General features: G+C 40.5%; 3 protein-coding genes across 4 annotated transcripts; 1 reads left to right on the plus strand and 2 right to left on the minus strand.

The window, feature by feature from the left end:
* erap2 (endoplasmic reticulum aminopeptidase 2) lies at positions 1-10,796 on the minus strand. 2 transcript variants are annotated; one of them, XM_076890815.1, is made up of 22 exons: positions 10,661-10,796; positions 9,776-9,913; positions 8,467-8,834; positions 8,184-8,370; positions 7,941-8,110; positions 7,705-7,843; positions 7,479-7,613; positions 7,265-7,385; positions 7,025-7,179; positions 6,805-6,918; positions 6,588-6,719; positions 6,317-6,448; positions 3,878-3,946; positions 3,584-3,759; positions 3,353-3,432; positions 3,081-3,264; positions 2,787-2,943; positions 2,511-2,695; positions 2,195-2,356; positions 1,873-2,013; positions 1,565-1,646; positions 1-1,399 (listed from the first exon to the last, which is right to left on the minus strand). In XM_076890815.1, exons 3-22 carry the CDS (start codon positions 8,634-8,636, stop codon positions 1,253-1,255), a joined length of 2,838 nt encoding a protein of 945 aa, XP_076746930.1. In that variant the 5' UTR covers positions 8,637-8,834; positions 9,776-9,913; positions 10,661-10,796; the 3' UTR covers positions 1-1,252. The 2 variants fall into 2 exon arrangements, with proteins under 2 accessions (XP_076746930.1, XP_004544542.2); XM_004544485.4 differs by lacking the exons at positions 9,776-9,913; positions 10,661-10,796 and adding an exon at positions 9,498-9,551.
* LOC143421484 (uncharacterized) lies at positions 10,111-12,067 on the plus strand. The gene is made up of 5 exons (XM_076890816.1): positions 10,111-10,274; positions 10,714-11,025; positions 11,093-11,134; positions 11,230-11,335; positions 11,480-12,067. Coding segments are annotated over exons 1-5 (516 nt in total). The 5' UTR covers positions 10,111-10,219; the 3' UTR covers positions 11,481-12,067.
* On the minus strand, positions 12,057-20,912 carry rgmb (repulsive guidance molecule BMP co-receptor b). The gene is made up of 3 exons (XM_004544486.3): positions 20,359-20,912; positions 16,221-16,768; positions 12,057-14,407 (listed from the first exon to the last, which is right to left on the minus strand). The coding sequence occupies exons 1-3, from the start codon at positions 20,474-20,476 to the stop codon at positions 13,649-13,651; spliced, it is 1,425 nt and encodes a 474-aa protein (XP_004544543.1). The 5' UTR covers positions 20,477-20,912; the 3' UTR covers positions 12,057-13,648.
* Positions 20,913-27,799: the final 6,887 nt, after the last annotated feature.

Consider the following 27,799-nt stretch of genomic DNA (forward strand, 5'->3'; position numbering starts at 1 on the left):
TACAACAAACTCTTTTATTGTCCATGTAGTGAACCGTGTTGGAATCTGGCCATTTGTATAGATGTGGTCAGGGTGAAACTATTACTTACACTGTGGTGGCACTGTTGTGCATTCTTTTTCTCATGTGTGAAAATGTGGGGAAAACAATCTTCATTTAATTGCTTTTTCATGACATGGCTGTAATGTTTTCTTTCCACATGAGGGCATAATAAAAAATCTTGAAAATTTACAAAGTTGATTTCTTTTTATGTTGTTGATATATATAAAAAAATTACAGCTTAAAGCAAACAAGTCATTGCATTTGATTTGAATACTGAGGAGCATAGCTGTGCATTAACTGTTGTGTTTAATAATTTGATTTTTGTAAGTACTCATTTAACTGTTCGTGTTTAACTTCAAACCCGTTTGTTTTGATTCTGATGTTTGTGAATGTGTAACAAGGCTTCTGTTTCATTATATGACTCCTTTAGATAACTGGCTTCTGCTCATTGTTCTTGTTCAGGCACATAAAGAATATGGTAAAGCCAGGAACTGTGCAGTGCATTTGCTTTTAATAAGAGTCCGATCTTAGCTATATTTTTCCAGTTTATTTATGTATTTACTAAATTTGACAAACTTGTTTAACTCTTTTCCTCTTTTGGTTTACTGTCATGTGACCCATCTTTCTCAAATTCTGCAGACTTGCCCCTTCTGATGCTGACATTGCTTTTTTCGTTGTTTGTTTTTTACCAGCTTCTCAAATTTTACTTGCGTGTGGCTGATGTCAAAGTCTGTTTGTGTGAGAACAACTGTAGTGAAAAACTAAAAAAATATATAGTCCCAACTCAGTGTGAATTCTGATTATATTTGTGGCTCCCTAATGACTTCATCACTGGTTGCAGTGAGTAGTCAGACTTTGGTCTGTTGTAGCCGTTGCCACCCCTGGCCACCCATGGGCTCCGCCCCTGATGGTGAAGCATCCATTTATGCTGTGTTTCTTGCCTCTTTGGAATGAATCTCTTTGTTTCACACACACTAAAAATAACACAAAACTTATTCTTATACAAACCATTACCACTTAGCTGCCAGTAATTTTTAGTTCTTGTTTTAATCAACAAATTCCCTGAAATTCACATGTTTTGTATTTACAAGTCTGTCAACCCTTCAGTGATTTCAAGCATATACATTTCTGAATAAAAAACAAATTAAAAAAAAACTGTGAGATAGTCCCTCTGTGGTATGTTAAAGCCACCACCTTTGTCCCTGCTGTCTTTCACTGCATCTGCTCATTCAGCCATTTTCTCAGCGTCTCCAGGTTCCTCTGAACCCAGCGGACATTTTTCAGTACATTGTCCAGGGCAATCTGAGTAGCTCTCAGCTGAGAAGCCTGTTCTTTGATGGACTCAAAGAATGACTGCACCTGGGGGCAAAAACACAACTATTTAAGTGAAAACAGACAAAAAAGTTCAAAGAAATCTACTCGTTCAATTATAACTGCAACAAGGCTAGCACATATTAGTTATTTGACCTCTCAGAATATCAATATATCTAAACTTCTTTGTGGAATATAAACCATGTTATTTACCTCAGTGAGTTCTTCTGGAGAGGAAAACTGACTTGTGGTGCCAATGATGATGTTTCTAATGCAAAATGAGCCCAGCTGGAACCTGGAGACCAGAAAGACAACAGACAAGAAGGTCAAGACAAATATATCTGAATATCCAGACTGTGGTGCTTGTATGATATGGTACTTTTAAACACTACAATGCAAATCTAGATCACAAGGCCAGTTTGAGGGGGGAAAAAGATTTCACTGAATATGCTATAGTTAAAAATAGCATTAAAAACTGCATTTATATGGCACGCTTTTAGGACAGTCTCTGTTATACTGACTTCTGAACTAGTGTGTCCCAGTTCTTTTTCACAAAGTCCCATGCAAGGTAATGTCCTTTCGGATTTCTGGCTACCATCAGTATGAGAGTGGACAGATCCTGGGATCGAATCACCTTTCCCTCCAAACCCAGCTCCAGCAGGCTGTAACAAAAACACAAACATGAACACAAAGACTACTAACTAAAATTCAATTTCAGCTTACCATACACTTCAATAAGTAGGCTCAGACTTTGAGGTTACTAATCCATACATGCCTCCATATTTACCACAAGGTGGCAGCATTTCTGCTATATTTTCCAACAACAGCATGAAGACAAAATACCCTTCAAGTTTGCTGGTGTCTTTGCTGCTGGCCAAAGCATACAGGATCTTGTGCTTTTGTGCCTCAGAGAGGGAAATCTTGTATGTGTGTAAGAGCGAGGCCCAGCCGTGGTCATCCTGAGCTCCAACTGAATACACAGTCTCTGCCACATCAGTGGGCAGGCTGAAGTAAACACAAACACAGACGTGCATATTAGGGATATGGTGACATATCAGATTATATGAGCTCTCTTAGCACAGGAAAGAGCAGTTGTTTATGTGAATCATATATGTGGTTGCTGACTGTGAATGAGTGTTGAAGTGTAGTTTAGATATACTTGAGGGTTCCGTTGGACTGGAGCCAGTCGCTGAAGTGCTGACGTGCCCGCTTCACACAGGGAGGGTCATCCAGGTGACAAGCCAGTGACAGGACCTCAGTCCTAAGACGGCGCTCTGATACAGTGCCGCTGTCACTCCACGTCTGCTGGTCGATGATGGCACGGAAAAATCGCAAGATGTATGCCTGTAGAAACACAGGACAACAGAAACAACAACTCACATTAAACTAATGCCATAATGACATAAAAAAATCAAACTGTGTCCTGCGTTCTTACCCCCAGGTTATGTGTTAAAACTGACTCATCTCTTTTCTCAACCAGATGGTAAAAAGCTTCTAGATATCCCAGTCCTTGGAGGAGAGGCACTGTGTGCGTTTCCAGTAGCAGATAACCGATTAAGTCTAAGGCTTTATTGAGCGGCAGATGACCAGCGCTTTAGAAGAAATAATTATAAAGAGAAGATTATTGTTTTCTATTTTACTTTTAGTAATCAAAGCTGTTTTCTTATACAGAAACCTCTTGCTAGCTCACGTAAACCACAAACAGTTACACACACAAACATATACTTACGTGACCAACTGAAAGGCGTTGTGTATCAAATGAGTTCTGTCTTTGTAGCTCAGAGCAGTGTGGTTTTCACTCAGCAGTTTAGTCATCACATCCCAGCCACCATCCTCATAATGAACCATGTAATAGCCCGTCATATCAGAGTTTACCTTAACCCAGCTGGCTTCCTCTCCTATATGTATACTATCTGAATAAAACATATACAGTAAAAGTTGGAGCAAAGACCAAGATAATGGCAAAGAAAAGCTTTATTCAATTTTATATTCCCCTCTTACCTGTAGGTGATGTCATCAGGTGTCTGTGGATGGTGCTGGAACTGTCTGTCTTATATGTCAGAGGAATATGCCAAAGGAAACTATACAAAAAAGAAATTTATACTCACAAAAGATACAAATCCTTCATCTTAAACAGAAGTCATGGTAGTAATACATAGAGGAGTTACATGTAGAGTAACATAACAATGTGTTAAATAGTAGAAAATTTTAGAAAGGCATGTGCGTATTTACCCCTTCTGTAAAGTGGACCACTGAGGGTCAGAGGGCAGCACTGTCTTCAGGAATCTGTCCTGTCTAAGCAGCAGACGAGCCCCCTTCCTCGTCACAGTTACCAGAGGGATACCTTTCTGCAGAGTCCACGTGTTCATCATGGCTGTTAGGTTCAAATGTTCCCCAGCAAACAGGTACTGTAGGAGACAGTCCACTGAAATTAACATGCAACCACAATCTTATAAACTATGTGACATTTATATGAGGTAAGCAGCGAAGACGACCCAGTGAGTTTATTTTTAAATGTTTGCTCACTGCATTTTTGGAGGCCTGGCTACTGCTGTAACAGTGTTTCCCTGAGATGAAGTCCTCCTCTGAGCAGGTCTGAAAAACAGAATGAAAGGGATGATTTTATGCTGTCTTTGAATTTTTCTACAATCAGCTGATTTAAATTTGTGTGCAGGATGAGGAACATTTTGGAGTAGGTCTACGGCTTTTGAGCGAGGAGAAATTGACATTACTTTTATTTTTATTCAAAGAAAGGACAAGAGTGCAATGGTGAAATATCAACTGCGTCCAAGACAGAAAGAACTGCTTTATAGTGCTAACAGACCTTCGGCTCTTTGGAACCCAGAGCGATGTTAAAACCGAATGCATGCTGACCCCAGTCCAGCAGCCAGAGCCGGAACTTCCACAGGTAACAAAAACAGTAATGAACAGAAAGGCTTGTAACATTGTAACCTCTGTTGCTACTTGTACCGGTAAATGTCGCTACAGTAAATTCATCTTGGCATTCGCTTTATGAACTCTTTCGGATGGTTTTCAGCTTTGCTTTGGGTTGTCGTTTTTTGTGTTCATTCAGGAAAACTAAAAGAAAGCTCTTGTGTGTATACTCATTAGGATAGGGATTTGTCTTGGTGTGTGGGACTGTAGCCTAAGAATTATATTGCTAACCAGTAATTATGTGACAATGCATTTCAGGTAATTTTACAGAGAAACATGAAAATAATGTAATGTAACGAGTAGTGTAACAAATTACTTTCTTCTGTGAGTAATTAAATAAAGTAACAAAGTAACAAGCAATGTTTATTAAATTACTTTTTTGAGTGACAATCCCAACACGGGTTATAATACACTACAGTCATGGTTCTTGTTATATATATATATGGGTTTTGTTGTCTCAGTAGGTGCTCAGTCATCCAACGCTTGATAGTCTTTAAGATGAAAGCAATTAGACTTAATTTTCACAAACAGTTGCCTTTATTTCAACTGCTTAAGACTGCGGGTTTTGTTGTCCCTGATCTTGTTCCAGACTCTGTGTGAGTGTTCATGTTTAGTTAGTTTTAATGTTTCATTAGTTATTAGCCTTCTTGGTTAACAACTGTTTTATTCTGGAAGTTTCACATTTTCTGGATTTACTTCCTATTATTTTTCTGCCATGCCAGACTGTTTCGCCCTATTTAGTTGTGTTTAATATCATCACCTGTCAGATTGTTTGTCCTTAATTTTTCTACCTCTTGTTTCTGGTCTTTCTTGAGCTGCTTTTTGATTCCTACCTTGTTTTTTTTTCTAGCGAATTAGACTTTCTGTATCTCAGCTTTTTTTGTTTATTTTGCCTTCCTTGTAAATTTGGGACCTCTCTCTAGCATATCCTGACATGTATTTCATTTAATTTTTGGATGTGATTGTTATAATGGGATTTTAAATTTGCTTGACATTGATAATCCATTACAGTGTACACTGTGATTGCTTTTTTTGTCTCTTGTTATTTTTGCCTGGAAAGGCAATGCATTCTTTTTTTTTCAGTCAGTCTGCACTCATTACAGCTTTACCAGGCACAGACAAAACACTGACTGCAGTAAAACAGATTTAATGTTCATTTTGTTTATTACTTTAGCTACTCTAAGCAACTTTAAAGACTGGGCTAATCGATTTTTGCACCATGAAATAGAAAACCTTAGCTGTTTGGAACGAAAACAAATAACAACAGATCTATAACACTGCTGTTACCAGAAGTTTAAAATGCTTATTTGTAAAACCTACATTTTTATGGGCTACATTAAAAAAAAACTAAAGACTATCATCTGATGGAGTCCCAGCTGTTACAGAAACCATTATAAGGGTAGTGTATTATTAGTCAACAAAAATCTGAGACAGAGTCACGTACTCTGGGTCCCAGTATTCCCTCCTCTCCTCTACTTCATCCTGCCTCTTCTCAGCGATTATGGTTAAGACTACAAATCTTTTTATACTGAAACCTTTAAGCTTGTCTCTGCAACTAGAAAAAAAAAATCCTTTTATATATTGAAATTCTGGATTCTCATCCCAAAATTTCAAGTCAGTAACCCAAAGTTTAAAGTTATTTTCTCAATTCAATTTGGAGTTACTTTCTTAAAAGTTACTGTTTGTATGTCAAGTGTTGTGTTAACATAACATAACTGTGGATCTGTCACGATCTGCTCTTTCATGATAACGTCAAGATGACAAACTATCATAAAAAGGTGAGTATTTCAGAAATAAAAGGACAAGCAGAAGCTTTCAATGAATATTTGTTCTATCTACCTGTAATCAAACTCTTATGTCGCCTTTTTAGTTTCATGATCTACTAAAATAGTTTGGACCACATATGGGGAAAAAAGCCAAATAATGTAAAATATATCTCTGTCAGGCTGCGTGTTACTTTGACCATCTCTCATAATTTACACAAAAGAAAACGGTGCCTTTTGACACAGTTAGCGTAATTTGGGTTCTTACGTTGGCCAGACTGTCCCACAGATCCTGATTGTGTGCATTTTTGTAGCTGTACTTGCGGAGGTATCGCACAATCCCTCTCTGAAACACTTCATCTGTCAGAAAGTGTCGCAGCATGTGCAGGACACAAGCGCCCTGGTAAGAAAGAGAGAAAAGGTCGGGACAAGTCCTGGAGGCTCAAAGGAGTGTTTACATCAAGAAAATGGAAAAAAAAGGTTTTGAAAAGATTTTCTGTCAAAGAAACATTTTGAAACATGCAAAGACAAAGACATACTTTGTCATAAGAGACTGTGTCAAACATCTCTTTGATCTGAGTGGGGTTCTCTGCTGGGCTAGATATTGGCCGAGAGGAGTTCAATGAATCGTGACCCACAGCTGCAAAGCAGGTGTGCAGCAGATATTCCTCCTGCAAGAGTGAGCACACAATATGAATATTAATCTTCTTTCTCAGGTTTAATATTAATCTGTCAATCAATGATTAAAGCACATACCACTTTGAGGTCCGGGTAAGTGGCTTCCACAGAAATGTACTCCATGTATCTGGCAAATCCTTCATTCAGCCAGATATCGTTCCACCACTCCATGGTCACCAGGTTGCCAAACCACTGCCAGCAAGAATTATAATTTTGACTCTTTCTGTAATAAAGTGATTGCCTGACAGCATTTAAACCTACATGTCATTACTGTATGCATACACTGTCATACTCCCACCTGATGGGCGAGCTCATGGCCAATGACCATTGTAACCCAGAGTTTATCAGAAACAGAGGATGTGAGGGGGTCGTAGAGAAGACTGGTCTCTCTGTAGGTGGTCAGACCCCAGTTTTCCATAGCACCAGACTGGAAGTCTGGAATGGCTATCAGATCTGAAAGAAAAGCACATGGATCAGGATACTTATAGTTTATATTTCTGGCTTTGTTCTCAAAGCAAAAAATAATAATAATAATTACCTTGTTTGGGTAAAGGATAGCGAATGTTGAAAAACTCCTCATAGAAGTCTAGCATTTTAACAGCAACCTCCAGGGCATAGTGGGTTTGTTGCCACTTCTCTGGGGCTGCATAGATGGAAACCTGCAGTGAAAACACAAGAAACAGGCACTTAGACTGAGAAAGTAAGGAAGAAATGAAGGCATTTCATACGAGACATTATCATGTAGACCACACCTGCACCCCAGAGGATGTTGTTCCAGTGACAGACTTAAAGTCACAAATGACAAACGCCACGAGGTAAGTACTCATCTGTACACTTGGAGCAAACTGGTCCTCAAGCAAGTCACCGCTGACTTCAACTGTTTTGATCTGAAAACCACAAAAACTCAAATGAAGTGCTTTTGTTTTGTTTTGTTTTCATTTGAACATTTGTGACAACTGGCACATATGCAACACTTACTACTGGCATGTTGGACAGAGAAATGTACTCGGGACGTCTCCTAATTCGTACAGAGAAATTGGCTTTGAAGCTTGGCTCATCGAAACAAGGGAATGCCATTCGAGCACTCGTAGGCTCAAAATGAGTTGAAGCCAAGGTTCTAAGAATAGATATTATCAGATTTTTAGAAAAGACACTTGTAGGTATGTGCAAGATAGCTTACAGTCCATGCTGTGGAATAGTACACCTGGTCTCACCTGGTCTCTTCTGTACTGGTTCTGTAGGTGCTCTTATAGAAGCCATAGAAACCTTCTGCAAGTTCTGCTCCAAACTCGATATACAGGAAATACTTCTGCCCACTGCTGAGCACTCTGGGAGAAAAAATGCCTATCTGCTCATGGGAAGGGTTATGAAGAACTGGGAGGACCTGGAACAGAAGGAGATTGATGGGTCTGATGTAGGCCACAATGACAAAAGAGCTGATGTGCATTCACAACTACCTGTTCTGATAGATGAGTGAGGTTCTGGTCTAATATGGTGGCTTTGGAGATCTGAAGACCCTTGCTGTGTAATACGACCCAGTTTGTATTGTTCTGCACATCAATCTGAATCTGCACTGAGCCAGTGAAACTTAGACTTGTGAGGTTGGGGTGCAGGAGGAGGTGATAGTGAAGAGGAATGATGTACCTGAGATAAATTAAGACATTGACAAATATCCATCAGCTTTCTTGTTATTGATTGATTTATTTTAATACAATATTTAAAAGCGAGTGCAGAACTTACTTTGGTAGGCGAAGGCGACTCCAGGGGAAGGACAGGTTATCGATACTCAGAGATGGTTCCCCTGCAGGATGAGCAGGAGGGCTTGAAACCTGTTGTGAACTCTCTGTGGGCTGAGACCCAACCAGAGACGCGCTAAAGAGGGACAGCACCAACAGCCTGGCAGAGACCATTGCAGACTAAATGAATTTCTACAACCTATTAGAAAGATGCCAAACTCTGACGTGACAGGCTGACAGATAGTGTTAATATCACTCTATCATATCCTGAACACAAGGAAAAAATAAGAGGGAGCTGAAGTGACTGTCAGATGATGATATTGAGGAAGCAAAAGCAAGAACAGCAAGCTCTTGGGACTTCTTTCCTTAAACCTGAAAGACACAAATGAAAGATCATGAACACATGAGTCTCTGGGACGAACCCTTTATTCTTCTTCTTATCTGTAGAGGTCTAAGAAAGTCCTCCTTCCAAATATGGCAAATGGTTTCAAAGGTGCATGCTGTAAAATTTGGACAAACTTTAATTGATGAATTCTGTGGTTTTTACCTATTTCTACTACCAAAAAAAGATTTTTCAACACTGCAGGACTTAAAGTGACTTCACTTGGAACCCCTGGTCTGATGTTAATTTCTCTTCCTCGCACAGCGAAGCAGCAATTAGAGAAAGGGCTTACAGTAATGGTGTTATACTGAACCACGCTGCTGGATGTTAGGCTACAACATGTCTCGTCCTGAAAGAGAATCCAACATGTGACAAAAAAGCCACATGACTTTCCATGTGGACAAAACAAAATAAGGACACAGCTATAACTGTAAGGTGACAACAGCTGCAGGAGCTGCAGTTCAAATCGGGTTACCGAGACATTAGTTGTGCTGTACCATAGTGAAAAGGTAAGGCTGCTTGCTGCAACCTCTGAGCTCACCAGAAATGCACCAGACGGTGGAAGAGCGTTTAAATGTTGGAGTGTGCTAAAAAAGCCCCGTCTAAAGTCTGCTTCAGATGTAAAGTTTTAAAGAAATGTCAAAATGCGTTACCTCAGTCATTTTAGCTTCATCATGCTTCCTTTAAGGCCCTGCTGTAACTTTCACTTTCCCTTTTAAGTTTCCACCCACTAGTGATGACACAAAACTCTTTGTGTGCGTGTGTGCATGCATATGTGTGTGTGTGTGTGTGTGTGTGTGTGTGTGTGTGTGTGTGTGTGTGTGTGTGTGTGTGTGTGTGTGTGTGTGTGTGTGTGTGTGTGTGTGTGCAGGTGTAACCTACAAGAGTTTTGTCTAATGTTCTGGGTTTGGTGATATTATCAGTTTCTCACCTCAGATCTAACAGCTGCGAGCAGGTGTGTCTCTCCAGTTACTGCAGCTACTCTCTGCTGCTGTCCAAAATACTCTGTCCCGTTCTCTGTCCTGTCCTCTGTTTTGTCCTCCGTTTTGTCCTCTGTTTTGTCCTTTCTCTGTAAATGCAGATAGTGCTTTACATATCCAAAGCTCACACAGTCCTCCTGTCTCTTTCTCTCTGTCCCTGTGTCTGTGTGTGCATGTGTTTGGGTTTTGTGCAGGCATTTGGGTGGGGGCAAAGGGGTTCCATTGTTAGTATAAGGTCACAACAATGAGACATGTGAGTCCCCCACAATGCAATGCTCCTGCCAAAGCCAAATGGCATGCCCCCATTTAGCACACACATACACAAGCCACACAAACACATACACTAACGCACAGAACGATCAGTAATCACAAAAGTCACTCTAACTGAAGCTGACATGACTGAGCCATCCAGGGGTCTCTTCTACCTTCCTATCATCTATTTGTGGACAGGTAAGAAGTTTAAATATATTTTAAAATATATCTTTTGAATCAATATGAAAGAATAATTAGTCTTAAATGATCACATGAATCATAAATGTCCACAACACTGACTTTAAAGAAGGATTTCTAGGAGTTTGGTTTTAAGAGCTCTCCTCTGTAACTGTTGCAAGTCAATAAAAGTTAGTTTAATTATTCACACAGAAAATAGCAGGTAGGAAATATCCTTCATCTCTGGTGGCATACATTAATTTTAGCTCCTGGAGTTACTACATCAAATTCAGAAATACATGTAGTACATATAAACATATCACCACTTTGATTATAAAACATATATGTGTGATAAGAGCTCAGCAACGAGAATAATTCATCACTGCAAAGATTCGCACACAACTTACCTCTGTTTTTGATTTTTTTTTTTATTTGATCTTCTGTGCTCCACCTGAATCAGGAGGGGTAGAGGGCGATGTGCTGGCTTCACTGGCACCTCCAGTTCACCTGTCAGGGGAGAGGCTTGGTTGGACCCTGCTGGTGTGCATTGTGAATGACTTCAGGAGAGGGCACTTGGAGGTCAGCTGGAGCTCAGCGTCAGAGGGTCACATGCCCACCACGCCATACAGCATCGCTTTAACCAGGAAGCACAATGTCCCCAATGTGGTGGCTGTTATCACTGTGACAACCAGAGACTGGCCATCATACAGTTGCTCAGTAAGTCGCAAGAGACACTCAAAAAGCAAGAGGAGACGCCGCATCACCTCATCAGGTAAAGATGAGTTCATGTGACCATATCTGTAAATTTGGAGCTGGAATTTCACATTTTATCTTTTCAGATCATCAAGACAAACTGTGCCATGAAGAAGAAAAAATTAAAGGTAATTTGTTGTTGCTCAAAAATGAAAAAAAAAAAAAAAATCAATAAATTGACACACGAGGATATCTTATACTGGTCTGCATGGTTTGCTCTCAGGCATTGATGTGTGGACAAACACAGTGGTTATCCTGGTTATGAGGCTGCTTCTCATGAAGATCCTCGCCTTTGACACTCTGATGACCATTTATGTTGTTATTAAGTGGTAAGTACCATCATGCAGTACACAGATGTACCTTTGCATGTCATTGATTATTATACGTATGTAAATCTTCATGTATTTCTATGAGTGTAATTCATTTGATTTTATTTAATTATGTAAGTCTGAACGGAGTATTTGACTTTTCAGATCGATGGAAATGGGTTTCTCATGCAACATATGACCTTGACAAGGAAACTAACCTAGAGAGGATAACTGTTTCTGGTCTGAAGTCTTCATAGAGGAGTTTTCTTCACTGGAAGATAATGAGTATGTTCCCACTCGTGGTTGATTTTAAGGACATGGTTTGACGGATTAAACGGGAAATGATCCATTGCCAGGATGACAGGAGTATGCTGTAACGCTTAAAGACGCGCCTTTTTCAGCCTTTTCACAGAGACATCCAGGTGTCGCTGCCTTTGGCAGTTGAAAACAGATCGTGTTTGTGAGGCCAAACCTGTTATCTGATCAAAAGCTAACCACAGACAGATGGCTTAATGCTTCTGTGGGAAGGTGTGTGTGTACAGTCTCGCTCTTATTTAACTCTAAACTCCTGTGGGTGAATTTCAGCTCAAAGTTTGTTCATTTTTGTTTGTTTGTTTGTTTACTCATTAATACTGTTTTACTTTATTAGTATATTCATTTTTCTTTTTATATTCCTGTGAATGTAAAATTAATAGACAGTAAAATCGAACTGTGTTGACTTTCATGTTTGTTCGCTTTTTTAAATAAAACACTCACACAGTTTATTTCCTTTTTTTTCCTTTTTTTGAGAGCCTTGAGTAACACACTGACATATCAACAGATTACCACTAGGTGGCAGTACAATCACATCTGACATTTTTTAAATTATTATTTAACAGCAAGAATATGGAGCTTAACTTCCTCTACGGGGCACTACGTTCATAAATAAGTTAAGTATTTCAACATTGATCAGTCACTCTTCACTCACACATGTTGTAAGAGACCACAATGCCAAAAAAACAACAAAAAAAACTGAGATGAACCAATATCGTCAAACAAATTTGGCGTAATTACAGAGAATGTTACATGTTCAAAAGGCTCACAGGCTTTTTTTAAAGGTAGAAACTTCTACCAGGTATCAAATTCTTAAAACACAACGCTGATGCAGAAAACACAGCCTAGCGTGATAAGGTTTCTTCAGTAATTTGCACTGCTTTCTCTCCAGTATTTTACATGTATCCCAACAAGGAGCAGCTTGTCAGTTCCAACAAAACCAATCTACAGTAGTAAGTTTAAAAACTAGGGAGAAAAAGACTCCGAGAGGGTGGAGGGTGCTGGTTTGGTGTTGAGTTTTGATTTTCGCTGCACAAGAAACAAAAAAAAATAAAATCTGTCTTTGGCTCAAATTATACGAATAATAAAAAAAAGTAGACCGAGTAAAAAACACGAGCCTGTAAAGTCACAGCGTCTTAGCAAAAAGGCGGGACTTCTTCTAATGCAAATCAGCTGAAATGAAAACACTTTGACACATTAAAAGAAAAACACTGAAGCACCCACAAACACACAGACTCACACAAGCAGTCAAAGTCAGGCATGAGAAAAACAAAGTAGTACTGATGGCATTCGCTGTGACGAGTTTCAAAATACATTCAACAGAACAGCTCACATTACTTAAAATAAAATGCTGAAGCAAATCAGCTAGTACTTGTTGCACTTAAAAATAAATGACATCTCCTATTGTTCTACTTACTTTTACTGTGAAAGGATCCAAAACCAAATCACAGAGCTCCAAAGTTTGAGCTAGTTTTAATGGAGGACATGAAGTGAAAGAAAACAAAAAAACACTGATGTGGATTTGTGGAAAAAATTAAAATAAAGTGCATTTGTTAAAACAAACCTCCTCATCTGAGGTATTCAAAAAAAATCACATCAAATGGCACAAAAACAAACTTGACTCCATTACACAGTGCACTGAAGACAAAATGAACTATTTACAGTCAATTTAAACACACGGAGACATTTGTGTCATTGTCAGGTGCGTTCTATCCAAAGTTGAAGACAGATTGTAGAAGCCGTCGTGACGTCTTGTTTATTTTATTTTGCATTTTTTACCTCCAGAGAGCTGATTCTCTTATAGTTAGTGACACCAGCATGTCCTGCGTCCACTGGGAGGTCTTTCACCTTTAAAGAAAATTAAAGTCCTAATAACTGCTCAGGCTGCTGGTTCCTCACTGCAAGAAACAGGTGCCAGTGTTAAGTATCAGTGCTCAGCAAAAAACTTCCAAACCATTTATTTGTAGTGCACACACATACCCAGACCTACACACATGCAGGCGCACACAAAGACTCCCGCTATTACATCAACACAGTGCTCAGAAAACATGGCAGGAGCAGGGCAAGCCGTTTGAAATTTTGAGAATCAAAGTGTAAAGAGGAGGTGGCAAAACTACGGGGGTAGATCCTCCAGCTGTCCCGGTGTGGATGGAGACTCTCCATATCCTTCTGCGCACTGTATGCTGCCACTGTGAAGTTAGCATCCCCGGTGGTCAGGAGGTCAAACACACAGGAGTGGAAGTAAATGTCCTCTACCTCCAGTTGCTCCCTGCACCGCTCCCTCGCCCCCTCCACACCAGAGACCTGCGTGGAGCCGTAGGCGGATGTTTGTGTCTGTGAGGAGTAGCTTGGCCGACGTAGCTGCTGAAGCTGCAGGCCAAGCGCAGGAGGGGAGACGGGCAGGGGAAGATGCCCCGCCTGGTCGATGCGCTCTGCGCTGGGGCAGCCGTTCAGGCAGAGCTGCAGGTCCTGGGTGGCATCGTAGGCCTGAGCCAGCTCCTCTGGGATCCGCACCGCCAGGGTCAAGTAGCGCCCCAGTTGGCGAACAATTACAGTCACGCCGATGTAGCCAGCGTGCAGCTCCACGTGGCGCCCTGGGCTGCGCTCGGAGATCCACAGAGCCCGGACCTTCCTGCTTGCTCCGTCTGCAGCAGCAGAATTGTGCATGGGGTCGCCACTGCTCACGGTTCCATCATCAAAGGCAGCCGGAAGGTTGTCCGTGACGGCCTGGTAGACCCTCTGGTCCGTACAGCCCTCGTAGGGTTTGAAGATGATGGTGATCTATAAAGCAGCAGAGCATCAGGTAACTTAGAGGAACACTTCAAATGTGTTCAGTTTACAGTTATTGAGACATTTCATTAATTTCATTTTACATGATAGAAACAATTGTAATCAAAAAGATGAATCAGAATCAGAATCAGAATCAGAATACTTTATTGATCCCTGGGGGAAATGAATAGAGCAAGTAAATTGAAAGTAAATTAATCACCAACTAATTTAATAATTTCCTAATGAATTTCAGTGGCTTTTGGACCCTGTCAATGAAATATCTTTAGCAAGCAGACTGCTAGTTGAACAAAACAGAAAATATGAATATAGCTGCACTTTGGTTGATCAGGAAGACAGAAAATCCTAATAAATCATAAAATAATAATAAGCTGCAATTCCAACTATCTGGTTAGTTTAAACCTTTTAAACAAATGTTTGATACATTTCCCTTTTTTGTGTTGTAACTGAGCATCCTGGGGTTCCTAAAATAAAAAGAGTCAATTTATTCAGTTTAGTTCATTTTATGCACTAAACTGTTAATAATTGAATCAAGAAAAAAAAAAAATCTCATGACAAGCAGAAGAAATTTCCATCTGTCTGTTTTTCACAAATATCAACACTCACCCACTGCACAGGTCACCAACTCTCATCAGGCTACATTTGAGAAATGACTTAATGACTTTTTAACAAGTTGTAATTTGACACAGCTATGCAAACATGCTTACACATGCACGCACACGAACACACAGGCTGGCAGAAACACACACACACACACACACACACACACACACACACACACACACACACACACACACACACACACACACACACACACACACACACATAGGGATCCAGTGGTGAGTGGAAGCTGGAAGTGGTAGATGCAGGGTGTGGTGTGAGCATTACGGTTAGCACTAGCATCATAGTTCCGGTGAATGGCTGCTTTGTTCATATGACAGCCGTGAGGAATGAGACCTGGCAGGCCATTAAGCCTGGAGGGCCGTTAATGTGTGTGAAAGAGTGTGTATGTGTGCGTGTCTGTGTCCTTAATAATCGTGACTAATAACTTGCCCCACCTCTGACACAAGGTCAAACCTACAGCTCCAAAGTGTAGCAGCTGTACTATTTGCTTAATGTGTGTGTGTTTCTGCGAGTGTGTGCGTGACTAAGTGTATGCACGGGTGTGTATGTCCTTTAATAATTAAAGCTATCGACTGTGCTAGAAAGTGCAGATGATCGCGGGGAAACAACATTGCTTCTTTAACACCACAAAGATCACCTTGTGTGGTTCGTCATCCATTTAGTGGTGTGTGCCTGCGTGTGTGCTTGTGAGTGAGCGTCTTCTGCACTGTGTCCTCTAAGACACACAGTGCCGTAAGCAGAGCGCAAGGAGTGCCACTCGTGAACTTATGAGACACACGCACAAGTGCTTGCAGACACACACATAAGTAAACAGTGGGTCCTTTCACACATCTCATTTCATGTTATTAAAGGTCAGGCTGTACGCAGACATTAACCAAGTTAGGTTTCTAACACTGCTTCAGTCACAAGAGTTAAGAGTCACAAGATTGAGGCTGTTTGCCTTACACCTGTGAGTCTATGGGAGCGAGAAACACTCAGCATGAGAGTCAAGGAGAGCATGTTTTCCAGTTTGACTTTGATAAGATTTCTTATTCTGACGTGCATAAAAGTAGCTTGGACGTCATTATGGAAACCCAAACAAGAGATATATAACTAGACTGTTAACCCTGCTTGCACTTGTAAGAGTGTTTCAGCTTCAAAAATGGAAAAATAAGAGCCCAAAAGCCAGTTTCCGGTTCCTTACCTTATTGGTTGCTGTTGCACTGGAGCCAGGAACCACAGGAACATTAGTGACCTGCACTGAAAGGTAGTCGTTATCAATAAGAGGCCATGCTCCCTCCACTTTACAAGTCTGGAAGCTGTCCTTGAATGTCCTCAGGTGGGGGTCACCAAAGAGCCCACAAAACAGGTACTCAGCCCGAGAGTGGCTGTGGCTGTGAGTGTGTGAGTGTGAGTGAGCGTGTGCATGGGATTGCGTGTGGGCGTGCTGAGTGCGGCTGTGATAGTTGCATGGCTCAAAGGGAATCTCAGGGTGTGTGGGAGAAGTGGGGCCGTCTCTGGAGCAGTTTCTCTGGCTCATTAGGTCTGAGATGCCCAGAACAGCCGAGTGGAAGACCAGGTTTCCACGGCAGGCCTTTGCTGTCCTCTGAGTGCAGGCCGAGTACGCACGCAAAGCCTTGCAAAATTCAGTGTGAAAGCCATCCACCGCAGGGTTCAGGTGGGAGGTCAGGGAGACAAAGTCGGTGGTGCACTTCTGGATACGACACTGAGGTGTGGCCACCTGGCACTGACCTGAAGAGGACACACAGATAGAGTCTGGAATACTAATATATAATACACACATGTCTGATAATTTAGGCATGAACTAGACACAGTTATGTCTCAGTGGAAGTGAAAAGGTTGTGAAATCACACAAGACTACCAAGGTTACGTGTGAAGAAAGCTTTGATTTTAAGCACGCAGTGATATGAGTCTTTTTACAGTCTAATAAAAACCTAATAAAACTAGAAAAAGAACCAGCTGTTGATTGAAAGTCTGGATCAATCATCAGTGCCGCTCTGTGAGCGTAATAAACCTGAAGTGTAATAAACCAAAGAGCAACCGGAGAGAGGGAAGACGAAGCATGTTTTACCACAAGCAGTGAGATAAAAGTGCCCATACAGCCAAGGAGCACACAGCATATAGAGCATTATAGACAAAGGGAACAGGGCAAAGCAGCTGTGCTGTGAATACAAACACAACACAGTGACTTTTTGAAGCTAATAATCTTCGTCAGCAAGGTGCTGAATAATTGTGTTAGTGATCCTGTGTGGCTTCTGCAGAGGAAAAACATAATCAAAAATGCACCTTGTGTAGCCATCAGAAACAGATTTCCCTGATGTTTTATCTTTTTCTGCGTTTCTAAATGTAACGAGGGTCAAAGTCGCCTTTTATATCATAGATCATCGGAGAGAGAGAGAGAAAGATAGAGCGAGAAAGAGATTAGAGACCAGACCTAATGCATTAGTCACAACGTGCTCCAATTAGATTAGGCCAGAGAGAGAGAGGCTCTGCAGTGTATGAGCAGCTACACACACACACACACACACACACACAGCAATAGCTATCTTAGAAAGAATGCTGCTTGTACTTCCGTTAACCACACACAGTCGGTGATCTTTAGATGATGGTCTCTTAATGGCCAAGAAAAGGCTGAAAGTGCAAGAGTTTTTACAGAAACGATCACTCAAACGTTACTCCATCACTTAACCAGCTGGCAGCACACGTCCGCTATTCTCTGTCGATTTATCTGATTTTAGAGCATGAAGGAGTGTGATGCCACCAAATGGGGGCAGTAATGCTCTGAATTTTGCTATTCGGGGTGCAGGTACGGACCCTCACTCACACTGCGCTTTAGAATCTTTCTCCTAACTGTTAAATACTGACACCAACCCACAGACACACACACACACAGGCTGCCTCCTATGCCAACCACCGCTGCACAGACAGGTCTGAGTACTGAGGACACATTGTGTCTTTGACTGGTGCACCAACAGCCTCCTTCTTTCCCTCCAATCTAGCCTGCAGTACCCAAATGCGACTCCCAATCTAATCAGAGCAGTTTGTTCTCTTTCAGAAGTTATCAGGATCATGAGCTGCTGCACAAAAAGCACTTATTCACTAATATTTTCTCCGAAGGATAACTTAGCGAGAAGCAAGCTGACCCTCTGACTGCAGGGCTCTGGCATTAAACCATCGATCTGCAAAACCTTACTGACGGAAAGCTTCTGTTGAAGTTTACACCACTGTGTCGCTCCCATGCTGACCCTGCACTCTGACCTCTCGGAAATAAAAACTAGGATTTCCATATGATGCTTAATAACGTCTGTAATATTTACACGTTACATGTTAAAGCACAATTTTCTTATTTGCTTCTGAAAACATTCATGTGATCTCCTTTGTAAACAGTTTCTCTAAATTAGCATATTTTTTGCCAAGTAAAGCCGAGGTGATGAATACTGCGGTGGCTGGCAAATACTATTAAGAGGAGAATACACAACTCCTCGTGTGTTTAAAATTGCCTTCAACATTGCTCCTTATCCTCTGTCTTCCTCGCGTTCAATATAATCCCACAGGACTCGAATCTTCTTCTCTCTCATATCTTCAGTTTTCTCTCTTTTTTTTCCTTTGTAGCTTCAATCACTTGCCTCCTTCAGCACTATTCTGCTTTCAGCCCCCTCAGCCTCATTCCCTGGCCAGCCTCACCTCCTTACTGCCTCTCTTCCTGAGGCACCTTCTCTACCATCAGACAGAGGTCATAAGATCAACCAGCTGAATCTCAATGGCTCGGTTTAGCATTTTTTTTTTTTTTGCCTCCCAATCTCGCTGCCTTCAACTCCTTTGATCTCTGGAGATCAGGAAAGGATCTACTGGGATCATTTCTCAACCAAGGGAATAGCTCCAGAAGTGCTTATTGATCACCTTGTTGTGTGCACTCTCTCACACGCTGAGCTCAAATCACACAAACACCCTTTCCATAGCTTTAAGCTGCAAAGCTTTACAGGAGCTCACTCTCTCTGTCGTCGGCCAGACACTGTGAACAATAGTCAACAATTCAGACCCTCCTTCCTCCCTGCCTAAACAGACACATGGGGCTTACAACAAAGAAATGTATCTAAATACCCCAAAACATGTACAAGTTTTAACAAATAAAACATTCTGTTTGGCTGGACAAACTAAAAAAAGAACAAACAAAAAAACACATTCTTTCCAGGTGACGCACGTGCAACATAGGTGCCAAGAGGGTCTTTAATGTGAAGTGGGTCTCTCTCTGTGTTCCCATTTTGTCCGACTGCCTGCGCTGTGTTAAACTAATTACTGGAGGTGTGACTGCTCTACAGACAGCCGACCCCCTGCACAGACAAAAACACTCAGACTCAGCCAGATTTGATTTTTTTTTTTTTTTTTTTTTGCTGCCTTTTTGCACCAAATGTAAAATGCTTCTGTATCTTTACGAGACAGAAAACCAGACCAGCAAACAGTTTCACAAAAAAGTAAAGAGCTCTGCAAAGCCACAGAAAACAGAAGTATGTCAAAACTGTCACATTTGAGTTTAGTGTCAGAAATCCTTGCAGACACCTTGTTAACGTCCAGTTAACAGGCTCTTCATTTATTAAATTCATTGGGTTTTTTTGTTGTTGTTGTTTTTCTAACAAGCCTTGGATGATTGTAGGGGTTTTAAAAGATAAACATCCACAAATATAAAGAGAAATATGTTGGACATTCAAGAATATGTTCTTAAATTAGATTATCTGATCCTATTTCTTACAATAGACATTATTAATCAGCATCAGCTCAACATTACATGTTTATTTAGGTTTGGCCAGATTTAAATCACAGCACAACTTCCTTTTACATTTTATGATGTGCAGCGGTGGAATAGATTGTTTTGTTTTGTTTGTTTGTTTTTTCTGTAAACGAGTGCACTAAAAGAATTGGTTTATATGGACAAGAGGAGAGGTAGCTCGCTCCTGCCTTCTCTCCCCCTCCTCCATGAGCCATTAAGAGGCAGACAGGAGAATGACGGCCCAGGAGAGAGGAGAAACTCGATCCGTGCTCAGACTGCTGCACTGCCGCTTTAGAGAGAGCCATTGTCAGGCAGCACTGGGCCCAACACAAGGATCAACCGCACAGTGATTACAAATGCTTAATAACTAACAAAGTGTTTCAATCACCATCAAGTGATGGCGACTGAAAAGAAATGTTGTTACCATGGTTATAGCTGATGGAGTCCGCAGTAATTAGTTCATCACTGAATATGAAAGTAGATAAATTACAGATCAGTTGCTACTGTGACCCAAAGAGATTCTGGGTGTTGCAGTGTTGCAAGTGTGATTAGTTACCTATGTGAGCACCGCAGCACAGAGCGATGATCAGCAGTAGAAGCGGCCGGAAGCGGCGCACCATAGACGGGGAGGTGAGGCGCTCAGCCCCGCGGCAACAGCATCCGGCTCTCCCCATCCCCGTCCATGCAGGGCCAGGAGGGGAGAGTGGACAGACCTCCAGAGGGCGAGGACGGGTGGTGTCCAGGCCTTCTCACTACTTCTTCTGCCCCTTCTTCTTCACTCTTCTCTCCTTCCTCTCCTCCACGGGTGCGCAGGGGCATTAAAACACAGCTGCTCCGCGGAATGCAGGGCGGAGGGGGAGGTGGAAAGGCACAGAGAGGAAAGAAAATACAAAGTACAACCAGAAGTCACTTCGTCGACACTTTTACTTTTTTCTCTCCTTTACAAATCCAAACCCCACGTGATTAGAGTGCGCTCCCGCTGCAAGCCGGACTTTTGCCTTGATTATGATCACTCTCCTCTCTCGTCCAGAACACGCACAATCATATCCCTCCCTCCCTCACCGGCCAGGCGGAGGTTTCTCCTGCTCTCCTCCCATTTCACTTTCTCCTCCTCCTCCTCTCCCACCCCAGCAAATCAATAGAGAATCAACCAAACCCTGCTGGCGGAAAACCCGCCTATACCACATTGATAGAGAGAGAGAGAGAGAGAGAGAGAGTGTGTATATAAAATAGGACAAAAACAAATAAATAAAAATCTGATAAAAGTTATGAAGTCTAGGTAAAGCAGCACTGTATAAACTAAAAATAATAATGAGCTTATTGATTTATTCAATTCACTATTTAATTGCGCACGAACAGCAAGAACATTAGAACAAAATACAAAAGGAAGTCGAACATTTGACGATGAACAAAAATGTTATTCAGAAAAAAAATCTTAACTCATGTTTAAAATGTAAAAGGAATAGAAATACTAATGCAAACATGTTGCAAAAATAAGGGAGGCTATTCAGTAGCTGTGGAAATGTTAAAGGATTTTACAAGGTGTAATTAGAATGGCATTCATTCACAGGTAAATAAGCCTCTTAAGAGTAACAATAAAATCACATTTTATATTTTAGTACTGATAGGATTTATATCATTATTAGTACTTCTAGTTTGCACAAATACAGGTAAGTGCAAACAATTTCCCTTTTATTTTGTATGTCTGTTGTTTCTGAAATCCCACATCAAATAAGTGTTTGAAAATTAACCATACTACACTCGAAATACTCCAAAAGGACACCTCTTAATCTCATAAGTCATATCCAGTCTACCCCATGTGTTCCCCATGGCTATAATAGAAATCATAAATCATATAAATCCACTTATTAAACTCGGGGATATACAGTATTGGGCAAAAGTCTGTCTTTATATTTTTCCAGGCTTTTTTGTGATTTTTTATAAAGTGGTCTTGAGCAATGCTTCTCCAGGCTTTCTAAAGATCTTTCACAGTTTTGATTTGTTTTGGACATTTTCTGCTTTTTTACTTATTTTCACTTATTTTCAGGTATAGTCCTTATACCTGATCATTTGTTTGTTTGTTTGTTAAGCAACTTAACACTGACCTATGAATCATTCAAGCACAAACTGGTATCTAACACCAGTGTAGTGTCTACACTGTAACTTTAGACACTTGGAAACTAGCAGTTTGATTCAAAAACACAGCATTTGTTTTAATTTCTTTAGTTGACATGATGTGCTGTGTGTCCTTAAATTTGGTTTTTTTTTTTAATGAAACTGCACAAGTGAAAGACCTTAAAAATGATCTTCAGCAGACGAAAAGTATCTAAAGTCATGTCTTTAAGAAACAGGAACAAATCCAGCAAAGACCTGATACAAGACCTGACAGATGCATCTGACCCTGCACTCCATCCATCTACTGTTTGCTTAAGTCTCATCAGATATGGTTTCAGTGGAAGGGTGGCTGTCAAGAAGCTATTCTTAAGAAAGGGAAACCGAGAGAAAAGGCTGAGGTATGCCAAATTATACAAAAACTAAAGACTCAAGGCCTTTGCACAGTATTGTAATTAATAATTAATTAATCAGTGAAATTAGCTGGATGTTTTGTGTGCTGTTATTCAGTCTGTATTCAGTGACACAGTGGCTTAGTCCATGCTTGAGTTTTTATTTTGTGCTTCCTAAGAATTAAACAAACTGAATGGAAAAACATGTAGCGTACATTAAACTTGATTTAATAAGTTTGTATCCTTCCTTACCTTATTGGAAAAAATAAAAAAAATAAAAATATGTTGACAGACACAGAACTAAACACAATGCCCAGATGATGTCTGTAACACACCGTCCAAACATGTTCACACCGAAACCATCGTAATGCTGTAAAGTAAAAAGAACAAAACTGCCGAAAGTTCAGGAGGGAGTGTAAACAGAGATAATGACAGCCACTAAATATATGCAAAGTAACTTGTGCCTTGCTATCTTTATTGTTCCAGCTGTAATTCATAAATGAATAACTTTCTGAAGGTTGTGGATTTAAGATCTTTAATAGCAACAAAAAAAGAAAAAAAAATTGAAACTGAGCCAAGCCTGCTTTTTCACGTAAAGTTTACAGTTGGGTAAATTTCAAAGCAAGCACCGAAGCATCTACAGTTAGATAATTTTTTACTAAGTCTGCAAATCTACCCTGTGTTTGTTCTCTGTGCGTACGTGCAGGGCTTCCTGGTGTAATCTTCTATTATCTATTAAGTTCTGCCAAACTCGACAACCCTGGCTTTAACCTGTTTATATGGATGCGAGTATAAGCAAGCACTCATCAAATAACCCTGCTCTGTGGCTACTTTATGTGCTGTGTGTCAGAGCAGCTGTAGCATGACTCGGATTCAGTCACGGCCACTCTGAATGCGTCTCTAAACTAAACACAGAACTCTTGAAGATTTTACAGTGAGTGTGGTCAGGGCAGATAATGTGTGTCTGATTTTTATAACGTGCACGCTGCTGGTGAGGAAGGCTGTCTGAGATGACCGAGGAGATCTTGTAACATATTGCTTTGCAGTATGTGTATGCTAATATTTTTTAACTAATTTTGGCATACTACACAATAGCATATACATCTATGTGTAGTATGTGCATACATATTTAAAGAAAAAATTAAAGGGGAAAAAGCAATGTAAAGTGTAAGAAGAAAAGCTTGAATTCACCTTGGAGATGAGTCCAGAAGTCATACATTTCTGAGTCTCTGATCTTCCAAAAGATATTTTCTCATTTGATGTTTTGATGATGGTGGTTGAGAGAGCTAGTTTAAAATATCCCATAGATGCTCATTTCGACTGAGATGTGATGAGTGTGATACATAAACAGCATTTAATTGACTTGATTTCCATCATCATCAAATCGTTTAGTGACCCCCCTCATGTCTGGTGGATGGGGTTATTGTCACTATGAAAGAGACCACTCTTACCAGGAGAGACATATTACATCATAAGATAAGACTGTTATGATCACTCATAACAGCCTTGCACTGATTTGTATCGAACCTTAACTCTTAGGGGACAAGTGGATGCAGATCAGCAGTGAAGATCCCTGTGATATAGAAGCCTCAAACAGAGACTTTTGAGCAGGAGGTGTTATCACATGGTTTCATGATCACTGACATTGACATTTATTAGTGGTAGTATTTTAAGGTACTTTATGGTAATTCAAGTATTGCTGTTGTGATGCTATTTTATACCTCTACTCCACTATATTTAGAAGCAAACAGCACTTTTCCACCATTCACCCACTTTCTTCTGCTTATCCGTTTCAGGGTTGCAGTTGCCCTCATCAAAACTGTCATAGCGTGAGGTCATAGTCTGTCACATGTGACCTGCAGGGCTAACGGAGAAACACTAGTTAAGCAGACATACATCTTTTATCAGAAGCTAGAGTATTCAGGGAGAATCCACTCAGGCATGGGAAGAACATGCAAACTTCCTACAGATGGACGCCAGTCTGCAGATTTGAACCAAGAATCTTAACTACTGTGAGGCAACTGCCCTAACCACTTTCAAGAATAAAAATGACTCACAAAATATAACACATTAGATTTAGATTGAACTGCCCAAGAACACAAGCAACTTGAAAGAGAAAGAATGTTGGCTAATCTATTTAAGTTAGCTGTTAAGTTGCTGGCTATAATATATAAATAAATAATTCCATCAAATTATTTTAAAACTTAAAAACATCTATAGCCCATATATACCTTGGTACATTAGACAGCGCTCCTCGTTACCATCAAAACACCAAATAAGGTGAATTCTTTTGGAAGACTGGTGTTCATCCTGCCAGCAGAGCCTGGCTAAAACTGTTTTAGGGCTCCTACTGGTCCAACATCCTGCTAAGACCCATAATGTTATTTAACTGTAATTTCCCACCCAGCTGTACATCCTGGATACCTATTATGACAGAAATTAAACAAGCAGTGCTTTTGACAGTAGAACAGCCTCCTGACTGGCCGGTCTGTCTGTGATGCACCTCTCAGCAGGATGAAGCACGCAAGGTGAACATTTCATTTATGCTGACACACGGAGCACAGACTGGTTAATTCAATTACATGTGCGCATATCTGGTGCTTTTCATCAAGACTAATTTCATATTTCATTCTAATAACCCATCTGACACACACACACACACACACACACACACACACACACACACACACACACACACACACACACACACACACACTTGTTTTCAAATCTTCCAGAAATGGACTCCATATAATATTTAAAATCACATTTTGAACCTCAAAATTGCCTTTAAATTAATGAGGAGCAGGATTTGGTCCCCACTAATGTAGTAGCATACCAATTTTTGGTCCTCACAAGGATGTTTAAACAAGTACACACACACACACACACACACACACACACACACACACACACACACACACACACACACACACACACACACAAAACACAGGATCCTATTCATGAACATTAATTCTATATTCTGTACTAATTCATTTAATCAATTACACCACAGCTGAGACCAGAGATCTGAGCACACCGAAATTAACTCACCCCCCTCCAAACACACACACACACACACTTTGTCCAGTAACACATGCATTCACACACCCGTCCATGAATGCATGTGTTACATACAAAGGCCATCTGTTTCCAAACTTCCAGCTTGTCTTCACCTCCACACCTCTGCCTCCCATCTCCACTTCTGCCTTTCTCCACCTCCGCCTATACCTCCCCTAAACCTCTCTACTGCAAACAGCCTATCATTCAACAGCTCGCACCACTCACCATAATACACCTGTGTGTTCATGTGTGAGTGTGCCAGAGTGTGTAAGTCTTGACAGCTCGCATTGTTGCAAACGCATCAAAGGCACAATATCAAATTACTCCCACACTTGTGCTTTTTTTAAAGCCATCAGTGTAAAATTAAACCCTTATTTTCAAAAGCTCAACAGTTTAAAATGAAAATCTCATGTTTTCAGCACACACACACACAAAAATACAGCTGTATATTATAAATATATTATCGATTATTTTTATTTTATGCTGTGCACTTTATCTTGAAACACATACATTACATGGCAGCATCAGAATGATGAAACTCAAAGTGCTTGCATGCATAAATTCACCCATTTACACAAACATATCATCTACATATGATTTAAATTTGAATCTTACATTCAAACATGAGATCATAGGTTGATCTGCTCTACAGCCTGAGCCAGTTTAGAAAAACTGAATAGCATTTTTAATGAGTTGGAATATTTACATGTTTTGAAGGGGTTAGGAGGATATTATAAAGTCAAATGTGGAAGCGGAATCAAGTGTATTATAATTTGTGTGAGGGCATCATACTCTTTTATTAAAAACAACAACAGTATCACACAGTGAAATGATCAAATGATGCCATGAAAACACTGTGAAACACAATCAGACAGCATTATGTAAAAACAAAAAAATGAACAAGTAGCCCAAAATTGGACTTAATCACATTCCACCACTTCACCGTACGCAGCATTGTAATAAACTGTGCCCTTCTCATTCTCTGTGCCAGCCACCAAAGCACACGCACAAAAGCTCCACACACCTGATTCCTGACTCATAGATGTGTGGTAAAGGTAAGAGGAGCGCACAGGTGTGTGTGTGTGTTTGTATTCCTGATGTGAGACGATAACAAAGCAGATAAAATCCAGCTATCAAAGCCTCTCGTAACGCAAGTAGAAACCAAATCCTTTAATAGCCTTTTTGATAGCTGTTTCTCTCCCAGGCCGAACTCATGTTGTGTTTTACCTGAGTTGGCCTTATCAGACCATCCTGTGTCTGCCCACTCACAAAAAAAGAAAAGGCAAATGAGGCTGAGGGTGGTTTCAGGTGCCTCAATGCAGAAAGTGTCAGAGTGGAGAAAAGCAAGAACTGTTATCGTGGGGTAAGTTTATCTTTTTAAAATGCTGAAGAGAAATGTAACGTCATCAGAGAACTCAGATCAGCGGGAGGGAATTCCTTTAATGGAGGCCAGAGTGGGAGATTATCACATTGATGCTTCTCTCCTTACACTCTCAGCCCCGGCCTCTTTATCCCCGCACAGTCCGTCGATGTGTATTGACTGAGTGGCATTAGCATAAAACCAAAATAAAAAACCTGCCTTCCCTTCTCTCGCTCTCTCTTCGTGCTTTCTCTGCATAAGTACAGCTTTAAGATACATTTACTTTATTAGCATTTTTTTAAACTTCCTTATTTTGTATATATAAAATATTACGCCATTGTGGCATTGATCAATCTATTAAAAATGTGAAGTAAAGATAAGATAGCTTATCTTTAAACGCCTTCACTATTGAAATGTGGTTTAGATTTGAAGCATGCCTCACCTCCCCACACCCCTTTTGTTTTGCAACTGTTCATACTCATAATGGAAGTGGTGATGATGGTAGTAATCATGGACATATGATTATTTATCATTTATGAACGAATAAATCCATTCTGCCTTATATCGATGGCTTAGACTGGTGGTGGTGGTGTCATTTTCTTGGCACGCTTCGGCCCCCTTACTACAAACCAAGTATTGCTTCAATGCAGCAGCCTATCCAGGTATTGCTGCTGACCAAGTTAATCTCTTTATGACCACAGTGTATCAATCTTTGGATGGCTGCTTTTAGCAGGAAAACGGACCATGTCAAAAAGGTCCAATCATTTCAACCCGATTTCTTAAAGTTGACAGTGAGTTAACTGAACTCAAACAGCCTACACAGTTCCTGGATCTCTATGCAATAGAGCACTTTTTGAATGTGGTGTAATGAGAGATTCCTATTACAGATGTGCAGCTGACGAATCTGCAGCAACTGTGTGACTCTATCGTGTAAATATGGACCAAAATCTCTGAGGGATGTTTCGAGCACCTTTTTGTATCTTCCAACCCCCTACTGTAACTAATACTGTAACTAATAAAATTACTGGTGGGAATATAATATGTGGAATGAAATAATGTCCTAAAATGCATAA

The sequence above is a fragment of the Maylandia zebra genome, linkage group LG12 (genome assembly GCF_041146795.1).
Source record: "Maylandia zebra isolate NMK-2024a linkage group LG12, Mzebra_GT3a, whole genome shotgun sequence".
In the NCBI taxonomy this organism is placed as follows: domain Eukaryota; kingdom Metazoa; phylum Chordata; class Actinopteri; order Cichliformes; family Cichlidae; genus Maylandia; species Maylandia zebra.